General features: G+C 47.1%; 1 protein-coding gene across 3 annotated transcripts in view; it reads left to right on the top strand.

Annotated features, from left to right (window-relative positions):
- Positions 1-25942, top strand: part of N4BP2 (NEDD4 binding protein 2) — a 1530410-nt gene extending 1504468 nt beyond the window's left edge. For all 3 annotated transcript variants that reach the window (XM_085642232.1, XM_085642233.1, XM_085642234.1), the window contains one exon: positions 23344-25942. In XM_085642232.1, coding sequence (XP_085498358.1) covers positions 23344-23389 — 46 coding nt within the window. In that variant the 3' untranslated portion in view covers positions 23390-25942. The remainder of the gene's footprint in view (positions 1-23343) is intronic.
- Positions 25943-26789: the final 847 nt, after the last annotated feature.

The following is a 26789-nucleotide window of genomic DNA, read 5'->3' as shown; positions in this document are numbered from 1 at the left end:
ATTTGCTCAACTCCACACTCATGATCACCCAGTCTTGGTTATCAGAAAATCATCTCAAACTCAACGCATTAAAAACAGAATTCCTCCTCATAGCACCACCGGCCAAGATCCTTCTAATGCATGACCTGATCAAACAACTCTCCGCGTTCAACGTACAACCAACTATCGTGGATTCTGCAAAATCCTTGGGGATCACTCTCGACAACAATCTCATGATGCAAAAACACATCAGTAACGCCACAAAGAGAGCTAATTTCCAGATAAGTACCCTAAGGAAGCTGAAACCCTTCCTGCCAATCGAGGACCTCAAGTTGGCAGTACAAGCGCTAGTTCTCCCTTGTGTGGATTACGGAAGCGTCTCCCTGTGTGGACTACCAAAAGCCGCAACAGCACCCTTAAGAGCGTCTATCAACGCTGCGGCAAGTCTCATCACTGGCTCGAAAAGAACTGCACACATTACCCCTGATTTAAAATCCTTGAATTGGCTTCCATTTGAAGCTAGAATCCACCTAAAAGTGGCGTGCATGACTCATAAAGCCTTACACCACAACTCTCCCAGCTACCTTGCGCAGAAACTGACAATCTCTGGTGGTCTACGGACTTCCAGGAGTGCCGAAAACCTTTTACTGAAACCTCAAAGGTTCAACAAAAAGAAAACATATAATCGATCCTTCTCTGGGATGGCGCCCAAAATTTGGAACACTCTTCCCCCCGAAACCAGACTGAATGCCTCCTCCGCCGCTTTCAAAAAAGAAGTCAAAGCGCTTCTCATGGCAAAATTTACTTGAGCTCTTTCCCTTCAGAACTGAGTTCGCTAGTTCCTGTCTTATGTGACAGCACCATGTTGTAATTCCTCTATACCACTATATTTGCCCTCATCATGGTTTTTAGGTATCGCTGAGCCCCAGCGCTTGCGCTGGCTCGGAGAGACATTTTATAGTTGGGAATTTCAAAGTGCTGCCGTGGCCTAAAGCTTCAGTGCACGTGAACGTGCACGCGCGCAGCGCCATGTGTCTTTCCTCGGCAGCGCGATCACTTTCACTTTCGTGGCCGAGGAAAGTGGCGAAAGCTTGTTCTCTCTCTGCCCCCCTCGCATCCTGAAGCTCATGTCCTTCTTCGTTTTATTGCATTCACCCCTACTATTGGCGGCGATGCCTACATATGAAGGAAAAAAACAGCCCATGCTGTTGGGGCACGCGGTCTGATGCTTACGTTTTCGTAGTGTGAAAGTCAGACACCTTAGTTAAGAATCCATGCAGCTCCAATTGCACAATCTGTGTGGCCCTGGCAAAGTAGTAATAAATCACCCACCATCCTCCCCGCTGAAATTCGGAACACCTCAGAAATACACCGAAACTTTTTTACACGGAGAGTTACTTGATATAAAAAAAAACCGGCATAGTTACACGAGCACCGCGCACTTTGTACACTCACAGCTACGGTATCTCATTGTACTGGTTCCGGGGCCAACTGAAATTCACGCGTTAAGATAAACGTGGCTATTGTGTAAAAGACCTCATCTCATCAAGCTGTTATATAATGGACGGGGGTTGGGGTGGCGTTACTGACATGGACTGACAGGAGACTGTTTGCAGCAGGCTGTTGGCCCTTTGGTGAGTAATGTGCATGCAGCTCCAATTGCACAAACTGTGTGGCCCTGGCAAAGTAGTAATAAATCACCCACCATCCTCCCCGCTGAAATTCGGAACACCTCAGAAATACACCGAAACTTTTTTACACGGAGAGTTACTTGATATAAAAAAAAAACCGGCATAGTTACACGAGCACCGCGCACTTTGTACACTCACAGCTACGGTATCTCATTGTACTGGTTCCGGGGCCAACTGAAATTCACGCGTTAAGATAAACGTGGCTATTGTGTAAAAGACCTCATCTCATCAAGCTGTTATATAATGGACGGGGGTTGGGGTGGCGTTACTGACATGGACTGACAGGAGACTGTTTGCAGCAGGCTGTTGGCCCTTTGGTGAGTAATGTGCTAGGCTGGACCCCTGCCAGGATGCTAGACGCCACATATCTTTTAATGGACCACCTCACTCTCCATGGGACTACCTCAATTGCCCAACAAGGCAGGTGTCCCGTGGACCTGAATGGGCTACCTCACCCTCCTTGGAACCACGTACGTCACTGACCCACCGGTGTCCCGTGGACTTAAATTCTACTACCTCGCCCTCCTTCCATCACCTCATTGACCCGTCAAGTGAGGGGTCCCCAAATACCTCCACTGGTAGCACTTTGCCCACTGCGATGCTACCTCACCTTCCCTGAATTTTCTCATCCTCCCAAGAAGCTGACTGGCCCATTAAAGTTCACTTAGCCATGATGGTGAAGTCACCTAAGGGGTTAAGTGGCATCCCTGCTCGCACCATATATTGAGGGGGCGTGTATTATTAAGAAGCATCTTAAGGGAGAGTGTAAATTGTGTTGACCTTTAAAGGTGAGAGGTCGAGTCAGCCTGTTGAGATAAAAACTTGTGAGTTGTAGGTCACACACATACACAGACATTTGCAGCTAGTGCACAATCCTCTGAGCTAGAAATGTCAATAAAATGGTGGCGAAGTGAAAGTGCGGGTGTTCGCTCAGCTGCAATAGGATGAGATATGCCTTCTATATCCTGACCAAACTTCCCTAAAAAACACGGAGCAACAGTGCCTAGACAGTCCATTTTAAAGTGGCCACACACTGAATTTCGATGAACCTCTCGCACGCTGAATGAAACTCGACGGATGTTGCCAGAGGCCACCTTCATTGGACTATTCCTCACTCGAAGAAAAATTGTCAGAGCGGCACCCACTGCCTCAGTTTTTCCGCTTATTAGGTCTCGCTGAGCCCCAGCGCTTGCGCTGGCTCGGAGAGACATTTTATAGTTGGGAATTTCAAAGTGCTGCCGTGGCCTAAAGCTTCAGTGCACGTGAACGTGCACGCGCGCAGCGCCATGTGTCTTTCCTCGGCAGCGCGATCACTTTCACTTTCGTGGCCGAGGAAAGTGGCGAAAGCTTGTTCTCTCTCTGCCCCCCTCGCATCCTGAAGCTCATGTCCTTCTTCGTTTTATTGCATTCACCCCTACTTCTTTCCTATCTCTGCTTACCTCTTAGGCACTACCTTTCCTTACCGCCCTTCCCCTGCTCTCACTCGCCTTCCCTTCCTTCTTCGTCTTCCTCCTCTTCTCTCTCTTGTTTTCTTGCACTTTCATTTCTTCCCCTCTCTTCCTCCCTTTCACGTCCCCCTTTCCCTGCCTGTGCGTACATTCACCTCTCCTTGCCCTGACTGCTCCCTCTCTCCACATCTGCCTCCTCCCCCACGCCCTCGCCTTACATCTCCCCTCCGTGTCTTCATACTCCCTCTCCCACGCCCTCCGCTTCTCCTGCCCCTGACCCGGGCTGCTCTCCTCCCGCCGACCACAGACAGGATCCTCGGCGCCGCTTCCCCCGGCCTTACCTGCGGGAGGAGGTCGGGACAGTCCGCCAGCCTCAAGCTATCCAGTGGTCCCGGGTGTTGTTCCTCATGTGGGACGGAGAGGGGGGTTCCCGGCCGCACAGCCTCCCCCTGTGTGGATGCAGCGATTGATCAGTCCCAGACACGAAAACGCGAATAAATGGCAGATTGCTGGGGGCATTTGGTGCAGATGCAGCCCTGAGTAGCCCCTGGCCAGTGCAGGCCCAGTTTTACTGCTGGCTGAATGCCACATCAACACCCAGCAGCACTCACGGACAGCGGAATGGCACACGCCATATCGCCCCCTTCTCTTACCAGCACTGCACAGCCCAGAGCAAGCAGGTAAGTGATGACGAGGGCACGGATGTGTCCATGGTGGCATGGCTGTCCCAGAGTTTCTTCATTTTCAGGCTCCTCAAGCCGAGGTCTCCACTCTGGGCCTCCTCCCAACCCAATTGCGCTACGCTTTATTAACAGTACTTTGGGCCACACCGGGGGTGTGCTACAGACTAACAGGCAGCGTGCTTTCTATCCACTTCCACTTACCACGCTGGTGTGCCCTTAGCCTGCTTCACTATCGGTGCCATCCTTTTACCTACCCACGTGGGCACTTCATGTACGGGGGAGGACTCTCGCCTCTTGCAGGAGGGTCAGCATAGGCTGCAGGGCCTTAACTTGCGGGCACCATCAGTCATGCTTCTCTCCCGCCGCATTCTCCTTTCTTTAACCTTCCTAGCCACAACGCATCGGCGCCCGGCCTTTGTGCGGGCTATCTTGCGATCCCTTCTTCCTGCTTGTAGGCGTCACCAGGGGGTGCGTGATTCCCTTTCGCCGAGCTTTCACTCCAGCAGTGCTTCCCCCACACTCAACCAGGCATTGTACTGTGTTTTTGTCTGTGTGGGCACTTTAGGTACATGTGTGTCACGCTTCATGCTGTGTGGGTTTCTTTTGTCTGCTGCTGCACTCCACCCCCTCACCCCTTTCAAATACCATCCCGGCTTCGCTCAGTTGGACCCATGGGCTCACCTTATGCCCTAGAATCTGCATGTTATGCCGCATTTTGCAGGGTTAAACTTGTAATAGGCAATAATTATTGCAGACCATATATTCTGATCTCTGGAGTATCGAATCTTATGTGCTGAGTTAATGTAAGTATCCAGTGATGTGAGAGGCCTGTTGTACCCCTGGTTTGTTGCTGGGTGCTGAGTGTGCATTGTGTCTTCATGTTTTTGAGGGGATTGTTAGTCATGAGTGGTGTTGATGTGCAAATGTTGTGCTTTAGTGTCTGGCATTGAGATGCATCACTTGTAATCCCCAAGGACTGTTCAAGAGATGCTCCTCCTTGCCCCCTGAATGGCTCAGTTGTAGGCGTCAAAAGTGCAGGAATGCTCTGTAAGCTTCTCCTTAGCACCTCCATACTATGTAGCACTGTGGTGCATTGGGTGATACCCTCATAGCTGCCAAGTTTCTCAGGTCCATGCGCGATGTGCTGCACCAGTCCATGTTTTCTGGCTTGGAATTCTGGGACTTGTAGTTCTGTTTTATAATGGAATAAACAATACTACAAGTCCCACAATTCAAAGCCAAAAGACATCACTCATGCATGGACCTGGGAGACTTGGCAAGGAATTTACCCTACAATATTGGATGGAATCATGACTTGTTGAGTGCCACCCCTTGCTCATTTAACAGGCCCTATGGGATCTTTGAGTGCCACCTTTTGCTCATTTAACAGGCCCTATGGGATCTTTGAGTGGCACCCCTGGCAAATTTTGCAGCACCTTAGTGCTAGTGTCACTGTGGTGATGAGCACAACCTTGGGGTATTTAGCCACACCCTGGCACAACGTGACAGCAATAGTTTTATTTTAGGTATTTGCGACAGATCAGACATTGCACCTAGAAGCAGCCAAGAACTTTAAAGCGTACATTTTTATTGCAGCAGGAACAGCATCTCAGACATGAGGTCTTGTACCAACAACAGTAGCACAATAGATTGTATAAACCAGGATGTAGTGTGAGGGACATTCGGAAGCAGTCAGTGCAGTGCGCTAACTAGTGCTGCGACAATTTCGTGTTATGTTAGTTTTTTACGAGGCATAGTTGTACAGTTTTCTTTATTTTGTTTTACTTTTTATGAAATTCCAGACATTAGTCCAACTTGAGGCACAGAAAGATACAGTGAGCTGCCCACAAATACATAGCTGTTGGTTCAGTGGAAGAAGGCAGGATTTGAACCCTCCAGTCAAGGTTCAAGTTAGGCCTGGGCGGAGTTTGTTGAATCGCACTATGCAGAGCTCTGCGAAGTGTCGAAAAACTCTGCCTCGCTACGCGGAGTTCTGCGAGCAGCGGAGTGTGCTACGTTGTGCTATTTGCGCTGATTTTTAGCACCAGGAGTTTCTCCTGCGTTGTAAAATAGCATGAACAGCATCATGCGTAGCATCAGAGGGTACTGCTTCTATCTGAATCTTGAGTAGATTTTCTACACGAATTACAGCTTCCTCAACACGAGCGGCAGCTTTCTCCACGCGAGCGGTAGCAACCTGCCGCGACCGCCCGCGTTTAGAAATCTCTCCAGGAGGTGGTCTAGCATGCAATTTCTCTCTCTTTTGCGCGAGAAAAAAACGGCAAAACTCCGCTTGCGGAACATAATTGTTTGCCCACCCCTAGTTCAAGTGCAGAATGTTACGGAAATTTCTCCCAGTGGGTGTTCACTTGCTTTGTTTATTCACTACAATATAGCACAGCTCAGAGGCGTGTGGTTGAGATGCAGGGGCCAATTTGGTCTGAGGTTGCAACAGACTAAGATAAGAGCAAGAGAAAGAACAAGCATTGGCATAGCCAATAGGTCTCGCCTTTGAGACATTATAAGTGTTTAGCCATGCAACAGTTAATGTTGTTGCAGTAAGGATATTGTGCTGCATAACTAAATACTTATAAGGTGAAGAGCTCGGTTCAGTCACAAAGCTCTCTGCCTGCAGCTTCCAGACAGTCTGCTTGTTGCGTCCACCCTGCCCGTCCTCCTCCCATTCCCTCTCCCAGCAGCTTGTTCTTTGATCTTCTGATAGCGCTCCTACTCTCCATGACCCCCATTGCTCTGGGTCTCTGACAGTCCGTAGTCCGCGAGTATGATCTGTGCCCCCAGCCCCCACAGGCACTACTGCAAACAGTTTTATAACAAACGAATTTCGGAGGAAAAAAAGTAAGATATTTAATTTACTGGATCGAGTTGGTTGTTGCATTTGGTGGATATTTTATTTGCACAGGATTTAAAGGCTAGAGCGTTTCTTCTGTCCATTCATTTACAGCGCTTCATGGCTGCCGCGGTGCTGTTAGACACTGGGCGCTGCAGCAGGGGCTGTAACGCCGTCAGACTTCAGATTTAAGATCAGGATGGGCCCCCCTCTGACACATGCGGTCGAGGGTTCCAGTATTGTCCTGCTATATCTTAATTGCATGATATAGCACTTAGTACCCCTGACGAGGATTCAGCTGTGTCCTCATTTTCCGGGCTCACAAAAGAGGTTTGTTGCCTGCATCTCGGATATCAGATATGCCCTTTTCAGGTGCTCGTCTTATCAAGCATTTGCAATGCAATAGGTCTCGCATTTACGCGAGTTTGAGCTATTAACAATGGAAATAACAATGCTTTTTATTTTTGTTTTTAAAACATAAATAAAAGGCGGAGTCATTTACAATGCCAATAGCTTAAACTTGCGTAATTGCGAGACCTATTGCATTGCAAATTCTTGTTATATGTTTGTTCACTTGCTTATCTCTGTTTTTTTTGTTCCTCTTACAGGCTGCTGTTATGTAAAGCGCTCTGATATCCGCAAGGATCTTGTTCGCGCTCTATAAAACTTTCTAAATAAATAAATAAATAAATAAATATGTCTGCTACTGCCAAGGTGATAGCAGCAGTTTGCTTTTCAAAAGCTCTGATCCAGTTCCCTTCTCCCTCTGTGAGCAGCGGTAACAATTTCTTAAGATTCTCCTTGTCCATCTATCGCCAAGGAACATAATAGGGTGCCCCAGGTCCCTTGAGTATCAGGGGCACCTGATGTACGGGAATTGTAGAATGTTGGGGATTTTGCTGCCTGGTATATTTTTGCCACTTGTGAAAACATTTCCACATGTAGGGAAAATCCCAGTCTGGATCTCACTCCTCATAAATAATGCAATCCACAGCATTCGCCATATTGTTTGGATAAAAGGACTCTTCTTGTGGCCATGTAATCATCTGTGGAGCTAGCCTTTTAGATAGTCTACCAAATTATTAACATATGGCAACTCTATACCAACTATTCTCTCCTTCAGCAACTATCAAACGATCAATCTGCGTACAAAACTGATTGAAACTCATCTGATGCAGTGGTCTGTCTTGTAGTGTCAATCCTGGGGTCTGGTTGGCCATGTGTTCCCTGAAACTGCAACCGCTCTGCCACTCAGGGCTTCCTAGCTCTAGAAATCATACCCTGCTCTCCTTCTCTGATATCAATGCGATTAGGCAATCTCCTTGCACGCTTTGTGTGACCCAAATCGATAAGGGAACATTCTTGACTGCTAATATCTTGAGTGAATTGCCTTGCCTATGGGGGTTGATGTATTTCACCATGTTATCTACACGCCTATATATAGACTGTATTCTATTTGCCATTTTGTCAAAACATACCCTTATTTCTTTACTTCTCTTGCATCTGTCCTACCCTCACTTCGTGATAGCCATTCTTGAACACTTTCTGGTGAAAGTACTACATTCCCTTTCTCCTTCTGCCAAGGCAGTAAACTACCTTCATTCCTATCTCTTCCTCGGGATACTGGCCATCGCGTCATACTAGCAGCCCTATCCACATAGTCACTCCATCTAGCATCATCTGCATCTCTTTGCTGTGGGGTTGACATTCACTCCTTAACTACCCTTACTGTTGTGTCGCTTTTTTGCAACTAATGCGATGTTGCTGATGAAACATAGACTGGTCATCACTATCTCCTGAACCTTGCTCTTCATCTCTATCCTCCTGGGGAGAGGCTGAATCTAAATGCAATGTAAACTGCGCTTCTAGTTCTCCTAAAAACTGGGAGTCCCCCACCCATACTTGCTGTCTGGGAGTACTCGTATACTTAAGTTTATACATGTGTGGGGTGACATTAGGAATTACTTTTAGGGATTGTGAAGGGGTCTCAACTTCAGGGTTCTCAAATCTCCCTGAGCTCCACCCTCACATTGAGGAGGTTGTAGCCCTCAATGGGACTAGGTTTTCCCATTGGGAGGAGAACCCCATGTGATGAAGCATGACACCTATGGTGTGTGAGGGTATTCGTCCTTTAAGGGATCTCTCCCTTATGGAGATTTTGTGAGACATATATTTGGTATCCACTGACATTTTGTGTTTTTGACGTAGACTGGAGGTGTTTTCTGTGTTATAGTTGTATTAGTTAGGGGACTTCTTCCTCGCAGGTCTCTAAACTCTTTCCCTTGGGCCCTCTTCCCCCTTATTTGTTTTGCTAATATTTTGAAGCAGCCTGGCTCCTGTACTTTGGCTAGTATTTTGGTTTCTGCATTGAGCAGTAAGATGGGACGGTATGAGGCTCATTCCTCCGCAGGTTTGCCTGGTTTACAGATGGTGGCTATGATGGCCAGTAGTTGGTCTTCCGGGAGCTCCCCCACCCCACACTCTCGTTGCACTTTTTTAAGAGATATGGTGTGTAGATCAATTGGGAGGCAGTTAGGCTCCATTGTCTTAGAATCATAGATTGGTTCAGGTCTTTCCAAACTCAGTTATGAAGTGACCATTGTCATCCCCTGGTGTGCGGCTTTAGATACTCTTCCTGTATTGCGCCACCATCACGTTGCATGGGTCGGATTTAGGGGGGAGTCAGTGTATCTGATGCGTCGTTGGGAAGGTTGTCGCTATTTGGATCTGGGTCTTTGGCAACATATTCTAGGTTCTTTTGCTTTTTCCGAGGTTGGTTGGTGCCTCTTAGTCCTCTGCTAGAGCCTGTCACCCTTCGCCATCCATCAAGCCATTCCCACGCTTCCTCTGGAGTAGTGAGGAACCACACCTTCCCCTCCACCCCCACTCATAGTTTCTCCGGGAAAAGCATTGAGTATTTCATGTCTATGTCTCGTAGGGCTTTTTAACTTCCATAAAGCTTTGTATTTTACTTTTACCGTGAAGTTCGGGAAGAAGGTGATGGTATTATTTTTGTATTTTAGTGGGGGCCCACTGCGGGCCGCCTATAATATTACGTCTCGATCACAAAAGTAGAAAATTCGTGCCAGGAGTGGCCGTCGAGGAGCCCCTGGTCTGGGCCCGCCACCTGGCACCCAGTAGGATCGCTCCACTGAGAAATATTTTGCTAGGCCCTGGGGTTGGAGGTACTTCAAGACTAGGTCTTCGACAAATAGATTCGCTGCTGGACCTTCTGCTCGTTTTGGGACCCCAATAATCCTCATATTATTGCGTCTTGATCTCCCCTCATAACCAGTTTCTGTACTGACAGTCGTTGTTACTTTTTCCACTTACATGACTGTCATTCATGTCTCTGAAAGAAACACGATAGATTCCTTACCTTAGAATTACCCCCAGGTGTCAGACTGGATCCGGAAAAATTTCGTCAGCAGTACCCCTGCGCGTCGGTAGGCGTCGTCGTGTGGCTCTGCGTGTGTCGTTGGTGTCGTCGGCGCTGAGATGACGTCGCTGGAGCTACTTAGATGCACCCACGCGCTGACGTCAGTTCTTTCTTTTTCCGCGCCAGCAAGCGTAGATCCAGGAAAAGCAAGTACCCCAGTCACTTTTTGACTGAGTTTTTTCGAGGCCTTTTGTCTCAATTTCTTCGAGTCGATCGACTCCTGGTGTCGTATGGATGCCCGGCTTTAAAAACTGTGGGGACTGTCACCGCATGATGTCGGTGACGGACCCGCACCGCGTGTGTCTCTACTGCCTGGGGCCCAACCACGACTCCGTTGTCCCACGAGTGCCGGGCCATGGCGCCGAAGACTTTGCGGGAGTGGTCTTGAAAGTTGCTGGAAGTCCGGCAGTCTGCACCGCTCCGCTCAAGGCCCGGCCCCTTGGGAGGTCGGGGGACCGGTTGCAGAGCCGTCACCATTGTTCCTCTGGATCTAGGTCTTCGCACTCAGGGTCAGGTAAGTCGAAGCATTCCAAAAAGAAGTCGAAGAAGCGTCATCGCTCCTCGACTTCCCCTCACCCGTCGCATGACGCGGCTGAGGGTGGTGCCACCTCCGCGGCTCCGGCGGAGCCTGCAATGTCGCCGTCGGTCTCCCCACCTTTTCCAGGTCCATCGGCGACGCCTGCTCTGGTACAAGAGTTTCTTGCTGCCATGGCCCGACTTTTTGGGCCGTCTGGCCCCATCGGTGTGCCTCTGGGCCCCGCGGGCCTGACAGGTGGTCCTGTCCTTCCATCATCGGCAGCTCCGGTCCCAGCACCGCGGGACCCCCCCGGGATCGGACCCCATTCGACGCCGGTTGACCCTGTAACACCTCCACCGACCCTACCAGCACCACCTTCGACGCCGCCCGTCCTTCGGGACGATGTCGTCCCCAGTTTCAGCCCTGAACCGGACACGGTGCTGGATCTGCACCGATCCCGACGCCGATGGGGCCATTTTTCCCCTATGTCCGTCATCCTTATTTTCATCTTGCTTTGCAGACTTTGGAGGAAGGGGAGGACTGGGAGGGGTCTAAGGACCCTTTCACACAGCAGTGTGATTATGATTCGGACAGGGCAGAGGATTTGGGGGATGCCAGTGGTCTTGATACCTCACCTGACCTTGGCATGCTGTCTCCTCCTACCGTGGCTACGGAGGAGGGAGCCAGTTACGCAGTGGTAGTACGTAGGGCAGCCGAGGCCCTCCACCTCGAACACCCTACGGTGGCCGTCAGGGCTAACCTCCTGACGGAAGTGCTTCAGCCAGCGGCAACCTCTTTGGAGCCCTTGCTGCCTTTTAATGACGCACTTTCTGACTTCCTTTTGGGCACTTGGTCCAGGCCCAACACAGGGGCTCCTATCGACAGGAACGTGACCCGCTGCCATCGCCCGACTCCGGGCAACCCCCTCTTTCTCTCTCCCAACACCCCACTCCTGAGAGCTTGGTTGTCCAAGCCTCTGCTTCCCAGAGCGCGTTCCCTCCCGCACCTCCGGATAGGGAATCCAAGAAGCTGGAACAGCTTGGCAAGAAGCTGTTTTCATCTGCCAGCTTAGGGCTGCGGTGGGTGAACACCGCATGCCTCTTGGGCCGTTATTCCCACTCTCTGTGGGATACGGTTGCGCAAGTGCTGCCCAACTGTCCAGAGGAGGCACGGACAGTACTCTCCCAAGCTATAGGAGCTGGCAGAGACGCAGCAAAGTTCACCATTCATTGTGGACTTGATACCGGCGACTCGCTGGGCAGGGCGATTCCCACGACGGTGGCGCTTTGGCTCCACGTCTGGCTGAGAACAACTGGCTTCTCAGGGGATGTCCAGAACACCTTGATGGACATGCCCGTTGATGGCATTCGCCTTTTTGGCAATAAGGCGGATAGTGCGTTGGAGCACTATGGCCAAGTCCTTGGGCCTGTCGGCCACTCGCCCTCCTCCGCCTTCCGCTTTTGCTCCTTTCGTGGCCACGGAAGGGGTGCCCCAACACATTCGTTCCAGAGCCACAGGCCTGCGCAGCAACATTCTCAGCGCGGCTGCGGAGGTGGGAACCGTCGAGGCGGTTCTGGGGGCCAGCGGGTGGGTCAGTCCACCTCCACCCCTGCAGCATCCACCGCAAAACCTTCCTAGTCCAACCTTTCAGGCCTATCAAACGCCAGTGGGCGGCAGAATTCGCCATCATCTCCCCCAGTGGCGCAAGTTCACATTGGACAAGTACTCCCCTTCGAGACTTCCCCTCCAGCCATGCCACCTCAATACCATCGCATGTCGGGGGACCATCTTGCGCTTCTTCAGCAGGAAGTCATGGCCCTCTTGGCCAAGGGGTCCATCGAGCGCGTTCCTAGGCCAGAAGTAGGTTGTGGTTGTTATCCCCACTACTTTCTGGTCCCCAAGAAGGACAAGGGTCTGCGTCCTATCTTAGACCTTCGGAATGTCAATCGCTTTCTCCGGAAGGAGAAGTTCAAGATGCTCACACTTGCTTTGGTCTTGTCTGAAAAATTGGATGGTAGTGTTGGACTTGCAGGACGCTTACTTTCATATTCCCGTCCTGCCAGCCCACCGGTGTTACCTGCGGTTCACGGTAGGCCATGAGCACTTTCAGTTCACCGTGCTCCCTTTTGGCCTTACCAGCGCCCCTCGGGTATTCACGAAAGTGATGGCGGTGGTGACAGCTCATCTGCGCAGATCAGGGGTCCCAGTCTTCCCCTATCTTAACAACTGGTTGTTAAAGGTGGGCTCACCCCAGGCAGTCGTCTCCTACCTTCAGACTATGGCCGACCTCCTGCATTTGCCGGGGTTCTCCATCAATGTGCCGAAGTCGCAGCTGATTCCCTCTCAGAAGCTCCTCTTCATCAGAGCGGTACTGGATTCGGCGCAGTGTCGGGTTTATCCTCCCAAGCAGCGAGTCCAGGATATTCGGGCTATGATTCCGATCTATCAGCCTTTATCCCGTGTTTCGGTCAAGATGACCCTCCAGCTTCTGGGCCTGATGGCCTCCTGCATCCTGTTGGTGGATCATGCCAGGTGGCATATGCGGGCTCTGCAGTGGGACTTGAAGTTCCAGTGGGCACAGCATCAGGGCAACCTGTCAGATCACATCCAGATCTCGGAGGGCACTGCACAACAATTGCACTGGGGGCTCACAAATCGCGATTGGGGCATTGGCAGATCCCTCTCCCTTCCTCAACCGGAACACACAGTGGTGACGGACGCGTCCCTTCTAGGATGGGCCGGCCACATGGGAGAGGCGGAGATCAGATGACTCTGGTCTCCGGCGGAGTCCCGGCTCCATATCAACCTTCTGGAGCTTTGGGCGATCCGACTTGCACTGAAAGCATTCCTTCCCTCTGTCAAGGGGAGAGTAGTGCAGGTGTTCACGGACAACACCACCGCCATGTGGTACTGCAACAAACAGGGCGGGGTGGGGTCGTGGACCCCATGTCAGGAGGCTCTGCGTCTCTTGACATGTCTGGAACATCAGGGCATTTTCCTGGTGGTTCAACACCTGGCAGGTTCTCTGAACGCCAGTGCGGACGAACTCAGCCGCAGGTGCATGATGGATCACAAATGGCGTCTGCACTCAGACGTGGCGCATGGTCTCTTTCAGCAGTGGGGAGAGCCTTGGTTAGATCTATTCGCCACCGAAGAGAATGCGCAATGTCATCAGATCTGCGCGTTGGAATTTCCAAGGCGGCACTCGTTAGGCGACGCTTTTCGTCGTGAGTGGAGTTGCGGTCTACTATACGCCTTTCCGCCTATACCACTTCTGCCCAGAGTGCTGAAGAAGATCAAGCGCAACCGGGCCCAAGTTATTCTTGTGGCTCCGGACTGGGCTCGAAGAGTATGGTATCCCGAGCTACTCAGCATGGCTATCGATCCCCCGGTCCGACTGCCTCTTCGGGAGGATTTTCTGTCGCAGCAACCGGGGACGGTCTTACACCCGAACCTGTCCAGCCTCCACCTACTTGCGTGGAGATTGAGCGGCGGCAGTTGACGTCTTTTGACCTGCCTCCCGAAGTTTGTGATGTAATCTTGGCAGCCAGGCGTCCCTCCACTAAGACGGTATACGCCTGCAGGTGGAATGAGTTTGTGGCACGGTGCACAGCAAAGGCTGTGGATCCCCTTTCTGCCCCTCTTTCAGAGGTCCTTCTATTCCTTCTTTCTTTGTCCCAGCAGGGCTCTGCTCTGGGCACTATCAAGGGCTATCTCTCAGCCATTTCAGCCTATTTACGGCTTCCAGATCAGCCTTCCCTTTTTAAGTCCCCTGTTGTAAATAGATCCTTAAAAGGCATTACTCATCTTTTCCCTCCTGTTCCTTTCATAATGCCTCAGTGGGACTTGAACCTGGTTCTGACATATCTGATGTGTGGTCCCTTTGAGCCTCTTCACAACTGTCCTCTTCGTCTTCTCACTTTAAAGACAGCTTTCCTGGTGTCCATCATCTCTGCCAGAAGAGTGATTGAGCTCCAGGCTCTTTCTTCTAAACCTCCTTTTCTCTCTGTCCACCCGGACAAAATGGTTCTAAGGACACGTCCATCTTTTCTGCCGAAGGTTGTCACTGCCTTTCACATCGGGCAGACCATCACTTGGCCCACCTTCTTTCCGCATCCCTCAAAAGAAGAAGAGAGGCTCCACCGTCTGGACCCAAAACATGCGCTCTCATTCTACCTGAACCGCACACAACAGTTGCAGGTGGATGACCAGCTCTTTGTTGGCTACGTAGCCGCCAAGAAAGGTCGGGCCGTGCACAAGCGGACCATCTCTCTGTGGGTCATTCTGTGCATAAAGGCTTGTTATTCTTTGGCTAAAAAGGAGCCTCCGGTGGGGCTGCGCACCCATTCTACCAGGGCGACGGCAGCCACTACTGCTTTGTGATGGGGAGTTCCCTTGCATGACATCTGTCAGGCAGCTACGTGGGCCTTGCTGCACACGTTTACCAAGCACTACTGCCTGGACAGCCAAGTCCGGAGAGACAGCTTCTTTGGCCGTTATGTTCTCCAGGACTTTCTGGTGTGATCTTGGTTCGCAGACCCACCACTGGGGTTGGTATTGCTGGGGTATCTATTCTAGGGTAAGGAATCTATCACTATGTGTTTCTTTCAGATGCACAAGTTACTTACCTTTGGTAACGATATATCTGTAAGAAACATTAGTAGTAATAGATTCCTTACCGCCCCACCCATCCTCCCCGTTCTGCAAACTGATTTCTAGGGTTAAGGTCATCCCTTTCAGGGCCCTAGTTTCATGGCACCAGTGGTCAGTTTCTTGCATGGCTCTGCGTTTCTGGAGTGGAAAGTCATGTACAGAACTGACGTCAGCTGAAGTAGCTCGGCTCCAACGACGCACGCGGACCTGCACGACGACGCCTACAGACACGCAGGGGTACTGCTGACGAAAACTTTCCGGATCCAGTCTGACGCCTGGGGGTAATTCTAAGGTAAGGAATCTATCACTACTAATGTTTCTTACCGTTTCTTATTGTTACCAAAGGTAAGTAACTTGTGCTTCTGAGGTCTGCCCTGACAAGTGATATCTCAGTGGATACAGATTCTATTCAAGTTTTGTGCGAGGTGCGTACTTTATCGAGGGCCAGCGTAATATCTTGGATTGTTAATTCGCTCTTTGAAGGGGGGAGTATGAGTGTCTCTCTGTGTGACTTCCTGGTCTGTCGTCTCTTCTTGAGATTTAGTCCATGCAAATTTATCCAGCTTTGTTTGGTGGACACTATGTGCCCCTTTGCCCCCTGTCATTGTTGGCCGGGCAAGGCTGATCAGTGTTCTGACAGAGCTGGATATCAATCAATAAATCAATCAGGGTACTTGTAAAGCGCGCTACTTACCCGTGAGGGTCTCAAGGTGCTGAGGGGTGGAGGGAGGGGGGGAGGGTGGGTGCCGCTACTGCTCGAAGAGCCAGGTCTTAAGGAGTCTTCTGAAGGCGAGTAGGTCTTGGGTCTGCCGTTTGTGGTTTGGGAGGGTGTTCGAGGTTTTGGCGGCGAGGTAAGAGAAGGATCTGGCGCCGGCGGTCGTACGTTGGATGCGGGGGACATCTGCGAGGGCGAGGTTTGCGGAGCTGGCGGGTGGGGGTGTAGAAGCTGAGTCTGCTGTTCAGGTAGGCTGGTCCGGCGTAGTGGAGTGCTTTGTGTGCGTGGGTGAGGAGCTTGAAGGTGATCCTCTTGTCGATGGGGAGCCAGTGGAGGTCTCTCAGGACGGGGGTCATGTGGCTGCGGCGGGGGGCGTTGACGATCAGTCGGGCGGAGGCGTTTTGGATGCGTTGTAGCCGCCGTTGGTGTTTGGCTGGGATTCCTGCATAGAGAGCGTTGCCGTAGTCCAGTCTGCTGCTGACGAGGGCCTGTGTCACTGTTCTTCTTGTTTCGGTCAAGATCCATTTGTAGATCCGGCGGAGCATGCGTAGGGTGTTGTAGCAGGAGGAGGAGACGGCGCTGACTTGCTTGGACATGGAGAGGGAGGAGTCGAGGATGAATCCTAGGTTGCGTGCGTGGTCGGTTGGTGTCGGTGCTGTCCCCAGAGCGGTCGGCCACCAGGAGTCGTCCCAGGCTGAGGGGGTGGGTCCGAGGATGAGGACTGGGAGACTCACTGTCACCTGCCTGTGGTTAAATAGTTTTCCACACGGCCTCTTAGCTTTTCCCCCTTGTTTGAGTAGTGATCGCCTGCCTGTGTTCGAGGAGGACAGAGTGGCCCTTATCGCAATTACTGGATGTGATCTAGTTGGGAAGCCTGGCCTGTGCTGTGGGCGCGTGTTTATACCTCGCTCCGGTGGGTTCACGCCACCCTAATTCAATGAGTGCTCCGCTTTCACCTTATTTTTCTGTTGCCTTCAGGGGCAGCATCCGGTGTTGCTGATGCTTGTGCGTTGTCTCCCTTAGAGTTCAGGGGTCGCAGTTATTCCTACTGGCAGTCCCCGGCTTGCACCTCTGGCAATAGCAGCAGGCGCCGGTCCAATCCTCAAGGAACTAACGCGTGAGCTCCGTCAGGTGCTGCGGGAACCGCTGTCAACCGCCGTCTCCCTTCACAGCCTTTTGATGCAGGCCACAGCAGCTGCACTGTACTGTAGAGGATGGGCGTACTCGCAGCAAGAGACACTGGAACCAGTTCACGTGCAGCAACGGGTACACAAGTGGCAATTTCCCCTGATACGGGGTGCCACATGCAAAGTGGAATTGTACATTAAATTGGATAATTCATGAACTACTTGGGGATCCGGAATATTTATTTTCGGACCTGCGCTACCAATATTGGAATATTCGGGACAGAATTACAACCGATAGGGAGGTATTGTTTAAGTAAGAATTAGCCCTGAGGAAGTCACTGGATAACTGTCCTCACAGTGTGACGAAACACATGTTGGCTATGTATAAAGGCTGTGTTTATGGCTACGAAGTAAAACAACTGAACATAAGAACAATAAAGAACAAAAGACAAAGAAAATCTTCACTCAGATCTGTGTATACTTTGTATTGAACTCATTTGCGTGTGCTGGAGAACTGTACATAGGCTTAAAGCTGTGTTTCGGCGGTGATGCCCATAGTTGCTCCCTACCTCCTTATTTTTACTCGGGCAGCCGCAGTTTACCTCCGTCACCACTCTCCGCTGTGGCGCGCCCATCACTGTTTGGCCTAACCTTCTTTTACTGCCTCGTAGGCAGTGCTTTAAATGGAAAAAAATAAGTGCAGGTACTCAAAAAATGGAGCAGTGGACGGAGTTTAGGGAGGTGCTTAGGTGGAACAAGGGGCGGGGTTAGCTTTTTGACTTTGCCAAGGTTGTATGCACGTAATCTGCATGCATTGTTAGAATGTTGGATATATCTGTCCATTAGTTATCTCACTAACAACTATATATATATATATATATATATATATATATATATATATATATATATATATATAGCACTTACTAAGAAGTGTTTATTACTACCCAAAGTAGCCTTTTTTTTAGCATCCTTAAAATAAGAAAAGATTGAGGAAAAACAGCAAGGTTCTAAATATATGCCTTCTTGTTTGCAGGCAGGTCCTTGCTGCAGGGTCATAACTCACTGAGCTACATTACAAGGATGTTAACTTTTGACCTGCAGGTAACACAAGGCTCTATGCAACAAAAACAGTAATCAACTAAGCTATCTACAGAAAAAAAACGAATCTGTGACTTAAATGTTGCATTCTGTGCTTTCCAGCAGACACATTGATTCTTTGTGCACTTTTATGGTAAGTTAAACCCTTGGTTAGAATATACACAGATCTTTCTAGCAAGTATATTAACCTCTAGAGTTATCCATTTTATTGTTACTTTTGATGCCCCGAGCTCACTTACTTATGGGAAGGACCTCAGCTTTCTGGTTCTCACGATTGGTGAATGTGCACCTGCAAAAAGCTAGGAATTCATCTGGCACTATTTTCATTCTCGCTTCTAGTGGGTGTTTCTGTCAAACCTGGAAACCAGAGTTGCTTTCGAAGATACATACTGTGTATAACTTTAGTGAGCAGCATATTCTCACTCTCTCTCCCTGCTAATGGATGAGAAATGCTTACACACAGACGCTAGCGATATTGCTGTTGGTGGCTCACCCTTTCAACATTCCATTTTATGTGGTTGAAAAGGAGTGGTGAAAGGAGTAAACACTGTGCAGATGGGATATCAGAAAGAATAAAGTATCTACTGGGCTGATCTGTTTGCACTGTTTGTAATAAAAATACACACCATGATCCCAGGTGTGTTAATTCAGCTAATAATTGATATTATATGGCTCATATTCTTAATACACTAAATGCCAAATGCATTCTTGCATTTGCATTTGTGGATGAAATAAATATTAAAAAGAAAAGGAACAGGCTTTCAAGTCACATTATAAATGGCAAAATATGACCAATGACATGAAGTGCTGGTTAGGAGTTGGAGCTTATTACAAATTAAATATGTTTTCTGTGCTTGCACCACGTAACTTGTACAGACGATCATCTGGGAGCACACAATAAATAAAAAAAATATGTTTTCCTTCTTTTGGCATTCGATCACAGTGTGCAATAAATTGCAGCCATGAGTGTGAAGAACACGAACATACCGAGCCATTGAACACATATACTGGCTTTTGATAAAAATGCAGCCATGTACATCCATGTGGCATGTAGGCCCAGGTGGTTTAACATTGGCTGCAAACATCTCTGTTTAAAGAGCATTTCACATTTTTCAATGCACTAACAAGGTCGATAAAATAAGGATCAGCGAGTTTGGTAGCAAGATACCTTTTTATTTACACATGCAAGTATTGTAATATAATTGCATTTATATAGCACATACTACCCCTGACGAGGCGTCGAATCGCTTTTTCGGTGAGTAGCTGCTACTCCGGAACCCATGAGGGCTTAGCTTTGCATTGACGCGCAGAGAGCCATTTTATGTACCCTTCCTAAGCTATCTCCTTGAGTCAACTAGTTTGTTGAAAGGACGCACTCTTCAGAAAACATGCCCACGTGAACATAGTGCTCCAAATAGCCTTCATTCTGCACCCCTCAAATATGTTTTAAAACCACACTATATCGACTTTGAGTGCAACTCTCTCCATTTAGTATCCGCCCCGCGGGACAACAGAATTAATTTCATTTTTTTCGTTTATCACTGTAAGGACAAGACTAGACAAATGATGCAACATATTCTGGAATCTTTGAAACCGCCTGCTTCTTGAAATGGCTGCTGCTGAAAACCAACTCGGGATGAATGCCTATTTCAGACTCTTCTATGCTGCTGTTCCATCAGTGCTTTCACCCCACCCACTCCATTCATGAGGTTGTGAAAAGCGTCACTTTGATTGTCCACATAGAAAGCGACAGATATCTCTTTTAACGTGAGCACCAGGTCGTGAGCTTGGTGTGATGTTCTTTAACATGTGGGTCCGTTGGACCATAAACCCACTTTTACATGAAACGCTGCTGGTCAGTGATAACTAACATTTTCAACAACAGAAATACACAAAGTAGCAGCAGGCAAGGAGGCAATTCACATGTGTGGTAGGCAACTCAGATGTGTGGCGACAGTGAAAGCATTAGGTTCTTTTGTTCTGTCCACGGAATATTCTATACTGAACAGTGCGTCCCACCGCCATCCATTTAATTTTACAGCCCCCTCTCTGCCCCACTGTGAAAGATCAATGGATAAGATAACCACTCTGCAGACACCCCCCCCCCCCACCCCCTCCCCCCCGCTCTGATGACTTCCAAAGCAGCTCACGCTGGGTCCTGGTGACAAGAGCTCCCGTGATTAATTCCATGCAGTGCTCGTTAAAGGTGTTGCCCTGGTATCAGTTAAGGGATGAAAGGAGCGCTGCCTAGGTGGAATCCGGTCCCATGAGTACCGGTACTCTCTTCGTTCTAGGAAAAGTGCCGGTACTCAAGGGGACAAAATGAAAAAGTGCCGGTACTCAGTACCGGTGAGTAACGGCCCATTTAAAGCACTGCTCGTAGGGCCTGTCGTTCGCCACTTGAATCTGGGCGCTTTGATCCACTTGTGCAGCTTGCCTGAGGCGCCTTCTCTTCCTGCACTGGGGCTTTGGACCTTTCGCGCCGCTGGTGCTGGTGTCTTCAGGGATGGCCTACCCAAGGTCCCGGCCTCGCCTCGCTTTCAGATCTCAGTCTGTCCTTTGGATTGTCGGTTTCTCGGGGCCCTCTGGGACTTCTACTCTTTTCTAGTTGGTGTCTGGCCTATGTAGCAGAATTTTATTCGGTGCCATTCTCGAATTAATGAACCGGATTTCAGGGATACGGGTTGGGGTTTGCGGGAGCTTTTCAGATGTCGGCCATTACACTCGGCAGCCGGCCATGCCCCCCCCTAAGAATTTTTTTTAACGCTTTAAAGATTAAATCACACACATTTAGAGTAGTCTGTTTTTTTCTTCACACCAATAAAACCATAAAAGACGCACAAGGGGCTCTATTCACTGCCAGATAAATGTACCTTGGTGCTTTTCATATGCTCCAAACAAATAATACTTTTCAGTTTGCTTATGCGTGCCATTTAGATGGAGTTTGCTTCTGTGTGACATTCCAGTGCATTTTGTGCAACAGTTTGGGTGACACTTTAACACCAGTAAAATCAAGCACAGAATTCCCTGTAATCACTTATAATACTAGAATTTCCCTCCTTTTGTGCAATAAGACGCGGCAGGGATTGCTTTGAAACGTCTGCCAAGCCCTGGATTCATAATGGAAAATCACTAACTGACTATTTTAATTTGATCATACCAGAAATAATGTTGGCACCAATACAATAAACAATTTGTTAATCATAGCATCCTGTGTCAGCATTCGTTGCTAGCAGTCAAGTGAAGCTCTGTGTTGTCACATGGACTAATACAGGAATGGTAATCTCATTTGTGTTTGCTCTGTAGATCAGCCCTGCTGAGCGCTACTGGCACGCAGCTACTGATAGCCAAGACTGCAGGCACTGTTGCCCCGTGGCTTCATAGAAAAGTGTGAGATTGGAGCTAACTACAAGAAAAGCGAGTCAATCTAGAACTGGGTTACAGGATGACAAAGGCTTCAAATAGAACAGCGGATTGGCCAACTAATCTGGAGGGTCAGGATGGGACAAAAGCTTGATATGGCAATAAATGCAGGGACATACTTTTCAACTTACCCTCATTTGGAGGATGGACTCCTCTTCACCCCCAAAGATCGCCCACCTGAAAAACCTCCCTCACACTCCAAAAGTAATTTCATCATTATTCATCTCCGTTGATTTCAGTGGGTTCATCTTCTAAACTACTTGATTTTTCCGATCTTGGTGAGTCAAAAAGTTGAATTATAAGACAAACACTGAGAGAAAGTTCAGAGTAGAACCCACAGGTGAAGGTGGGGAGGATGGAGAGGTGCCTGGCACCATTACCTGTAATCCACAGCATAGAGAGAGTTAATAAAGATTTTATGCAACTAACTTTAGTGCAGCCAATGCTAATCGGGAAAGGAGCTCCTCCAGCTCATTGCTATACTACTACGTATATCCAGCTCGCCCGCCCAGCTTTCTTTCTCCTTGGCAGTGCTAACTGTAATGGTGGCAGCATTTATCACTGTGCTGATGTGTTTGAGCACCATGACCCGCAGGATATATCTAGCCTGCAGCCTCAGCATATGGTGAAGTAAGGGTCTTGTGTTCTCTATGATGACGCTTTTCCCCTTGGATGCCTGCTCAAGCCTCAGGCTATGTCATCATGAAGCCAGGGAGACAACTTTCCATCATAAAGCCATGTAGCGAATTCTCCATGAGCCCAGCCTCAGGTGGAAAGGGCCAGGGTTCCAGCCCAGGTGAGTGGGGATAAACAGAAGGGTGAACAACATGCCAGGATCCTGGGTCGTTAATCACTCGAGAGATTAGAGCAGATCCTGTGTCGAGCAGTGCCACTGTGTCTGGGCGGGTTGCAGCTGCACAGAAAAAACGATTAAGAGTTAACCAGCTTCCTGGCCAATAAACAACTGTGGGCCCAGAAAGGTGTCTAGGTCAGCCTCCTGGAGAACCATGTCTGTTCATTTTGATATGCTTGCAGTGCCAATGTGATGGATCCATGTGGCCAGGAGGAGCAAGAGTCAGGCTGGGCCCAGGGGTCTCAGCTTTACTTTTGGCTGAAAGTGAAATTCATGTTACTTTGTAACAACATCTTAGCCAGGCCCAGGCTGTCCCCATAGCAGCTAGTCAGCCCTCCATGACCTAGGCCCGGCCATTATTACCTGAGGCAGCTGCACACATCAACCTCACTGGGTTCTATACTACTCCCAAAAAGCTGCCTGCAGTACCTAGCTGCGCTGCTAGAAGCTGCTAATTACGTATGGCTAAACATTTTAGTGCAGTGATGAGGACACCAGCACTAAAATGTGTTGGTCTGTGTTACATGACAGGGCTTAAGAATTTCATATTTTGAGTTGGAAGTTTATCACTATTTGCCATTCTTTTAATGTAGCAGAGCACCAATTTTACCCAGATGTATCAAATACAAAAAAATGTAATCTGTAAGATTTAGTTACGCTATTCTACTTTAATGACTGTTGTACATTTGAGTGAGCTGTAGTGTGGCAGGAAACATGATTTTTTGGCCGAAGTGACGATTCATGATTAGCTTTAAATGCTGCAACCTTCTAAGTGTTTAATGTAGATGGGAGTTAAAGTCCTCCAATCACACAACCTCTACAATAATTGTGATGTTTCTAATCTCACTCTCATTTCTGTTGTTTCACAGGTTCAAAGAAGTAAAAGCTGGGTGTATACAAGTAATGCTGAAATAAATGCTAGCTGTATGATCATCTTTAACACAGAAGAGTTATTGCATTGTCGTTTAAAACTGCCAACACAAACAAATTTGCTATTTAAAAGTTGTTTTATTGTTTAACTGCGTTATAGTCGAAGTTATACAGCTATCACCTTTCTGGTCATGTTAAAGATGTGTATTTTATATTTCTTAACTTCTAAATTGAATTCACAAACACCCTTAACATTATTGATTTATTTGAAGTTTACTGTGTTTGACAAAGTTATGATTCTAGTGTGAGTGACTTCTGGGTTTTTGTGTGTGTGCAGTCAAGCAACTCTGTAGCAAGCAAACCAAAAAAGGAGATTGCTGTGATGCAGAAGTGAAACCTTTACCTTAACAATGTCTCATGTAGAGCTCAAATGTGGACTGGGCATATAGAAACCTAAAGAAGCGTACAACTCGAGAACTGCATTTCGTCAGTTGTCAGAGATCCATAAAGAAATTTAGAGTCTGCATGCAAGAAGGAATTGCTGGTGACCACCTAAAATTTCCATCATTTAGTGTGTTTTAAGGATTTAACAAGCGGAATATAATAGAGTTCCACAGGACTCCCTGTCAATGTAGTCCTGAGCACGGGTGGTAATTGTTCGTTTTCATAATAAATAAGGGAGCCATTTGCATTTGTGAATATCCTTGAGTTTATACTATGTATCGTACCTCATTTTACTGTGGAGGGAAGTGTTCTTGTTTTTTTTTCAAAGGACAATTACTCCAAAGTTTGCAGTGTATATGCATCAAGAGGTTATTCAGAACATGCACATATTGTTTTTGCTCGTCAGTCTAAACCATTCTGTTAAACATCTATTTCTTAATTCTAATATTGCACCTTTACTGTGAGCTAATCTGTAGTTTTGGTCATCACTGTTCAGAAATTAACACTGCAGTCAGTAGGCATTGTTTTGGCTTAGCGCTGCAGCATTTGAACATTTATTTGTTTCGGGTTGTCAGCGGATTATGAAGAGGTTAAACACATATCAATTTGGTCACTAGTGTAAAATTAAATACAGGTTGAAAGCAACTTAACTACAGTTTACACGGTGGTTAGCCTTCTCTACTTTAGAGAAAAAAAACGAGTGAGAAAATACTCAAATGAGATTAAAAAAACAAACAGAAAGAACATCCTGAAATGTTATGAATATTAATAGTCTAGGTATGTAGGGTGAAAACCTGCCCAGTTATAGACACTAAGGTCCACTTAGTGTTGAACGGAAAATCAATAAATCAACTCCGATTGATGCACACACATTTTGCATTATGCTCAATGTGGTTATTACATTGTGTGCTAATCTGGCAGAATATTCATGTTTGGCCATTTTTAACTGTTGTATTTTACACAGTTTCTGTTATATAATTTAGAGTTACTTATTTGGAACCATGCCGGCCAATGTTTATTATTACCGGTCAATATAAAGCCAAGTATCTTAATTCTTAAGAAATATATTATAAACATAGTTTCCTTAGAAACATTGAATATTTTCTGCACCAAACATACTGCAACATAGAAAACTCTATAATTCAGTTTTTCTTTACAGGTAATTAAAATGTTTCTTAAAATATTGCTTTACTATGCTACATACTGTATTATTTAAAAAGGATAATTTAGCATTCTTTAAACGGATAATGTAAAGGTATTAGCATTAGGGTTTTTAAAAAACAAGATATAACCTTGAAAATCTGCACATTAATTAACGAGTATCATTACACCAAAATTGAAATTTGAATCTTTTTAAAGCTCTTTAGTTATTTATGGCAGTGCATTTTGAATTTTAACATTTACCAGGAAGGGGAATTACAATGTTTAGGTTAGGATTCTAATCCATTTTATGACTTCTTTCTGATCATTCTGAAATGAGGATTCTCTGAACCAACTATAAATGCTTGCATTGTAAATTTCATTTTTAAAACATTTTAAATAGGTGTACGACCAACATGCATCCTTGCTTTAAGTCTTTATTACAAGATGCTAGGGTATTGTGATAAAGAGGACATTATAATCAATGTCTTTAAAAGTGGCTGTTATGTACCATTCAGCAACTTTTCATGGTGCTTTATTTCATTAATTAAATTTTAAAGAAAAGGAATTTGTAGTGCTTTAAATTCTAAAACATGTTTATAATTTTCAGAAGAGTGAAAGCAATATTTCTTACTGAAAGTACAACTACAGGTCGAACAGCATATTGAAACAAGCAACAGTATTATGACTTACAATATGTATCAATCATTCAGTAGTAAATTGGGGGGGAAAGGATGTAAAGACAAATTGTGTAAATCAGGCTAAAGAACACAGGCATAGCCTTTCAATTGTGAGAAATGATTTAGGACCAGTGTATGTAAAGATACAGAGCTCTATTTTTTTAAATAATAATGATGTTTGCCATGTTTTGCTGTGCATTGTATGAATATTGCAGTTGTCAATTGATTGTATCTTATTGAAATATCATTTTGTAATTTTACATGTAATTTTTTCTTATGTAAAAATGAATTTGAAAGTTATATAAAGTTTAATTAAAAAAACTTTTACCCTTTATCCGTTGTATGTAACTCTTACATTAAGATTATTAATGCAGTGTAAATAATTATATCTATTGTGCAAAATGTTGATGAAAGTGGGCTCTGTGCTAGATCATATCAGAACGGAACTACGGAGAAAGTAATTATTTGGGGAGTCAGAGTGCTTGTGCATCATGGTGAATCTCTATTTCATTTTATTCTTCTTTTGCCAGTGGTATGACTTTCCAAAGTTGAGAGGTCTGCATTGAGAGGATCAGTCCACTCTGACTTTGCAAGTGTTGTGTGATGTTCAAGAAGTTTGCTAGATGTTAGAACTTGAGTGGGGTTAATGCTCTTTCCTCTCATTTCATTGATTATTGTTGCAATGTTACTTTGCACCTATCACAGTTGGAAGGCAATTATGGCAGTAACAGCAGAATGGTTGGTGAAGAATGGTGGCATAATAATTAGTAGATCTGGGTGTTTAAATAAAAACATGGTGCTCCTTGATGAATCTGTTCAGAAGGAATAAGAAATTGTTGTGAGCCAACCTGATTATTAAACATTTTAACATGGAGTTTGAAGACTAGACTCCTTGGATAATCAACTTGGAGGATGAGGATCGAGGCTAGTCTAATTTAGAATACAGGGAGCTTGCTCCTGGAACCATTGAACAAAGAAAAGCTCCACCTAATCGTTCTGGTCGAGGTGCCAAGATTTCATTATGATACTAATACAATCAATGAGATTCCTAAGAGGTGATATATAAATAGCGCACCCTCGAAAAGAGCTTCCTTAGAAGCATCATCACCAGTATACTGAGCAACCTTTTGCAGTTGGTTCATTCTGAGTGCTAAAAAGGCTTCAAAAACTGTCTATCAAGT

This window comes from Triturus cristatus, chromosome 2_2 (genome assembly GCF_964204655.1).
Source record: "Triturus cristatus chromosome 2_2, aTriCri1.1, whole genome shotgun sequence".
NCBI classification, from domain to species: Eukaryota; Metazoa; Chordata; class Amphibia; order Caudata; family Salamandridae; genus Triturus; species Triturus cristatus.
This window is presented reverse-complemented; position numbering and strand designations above follow the sequence as displayed.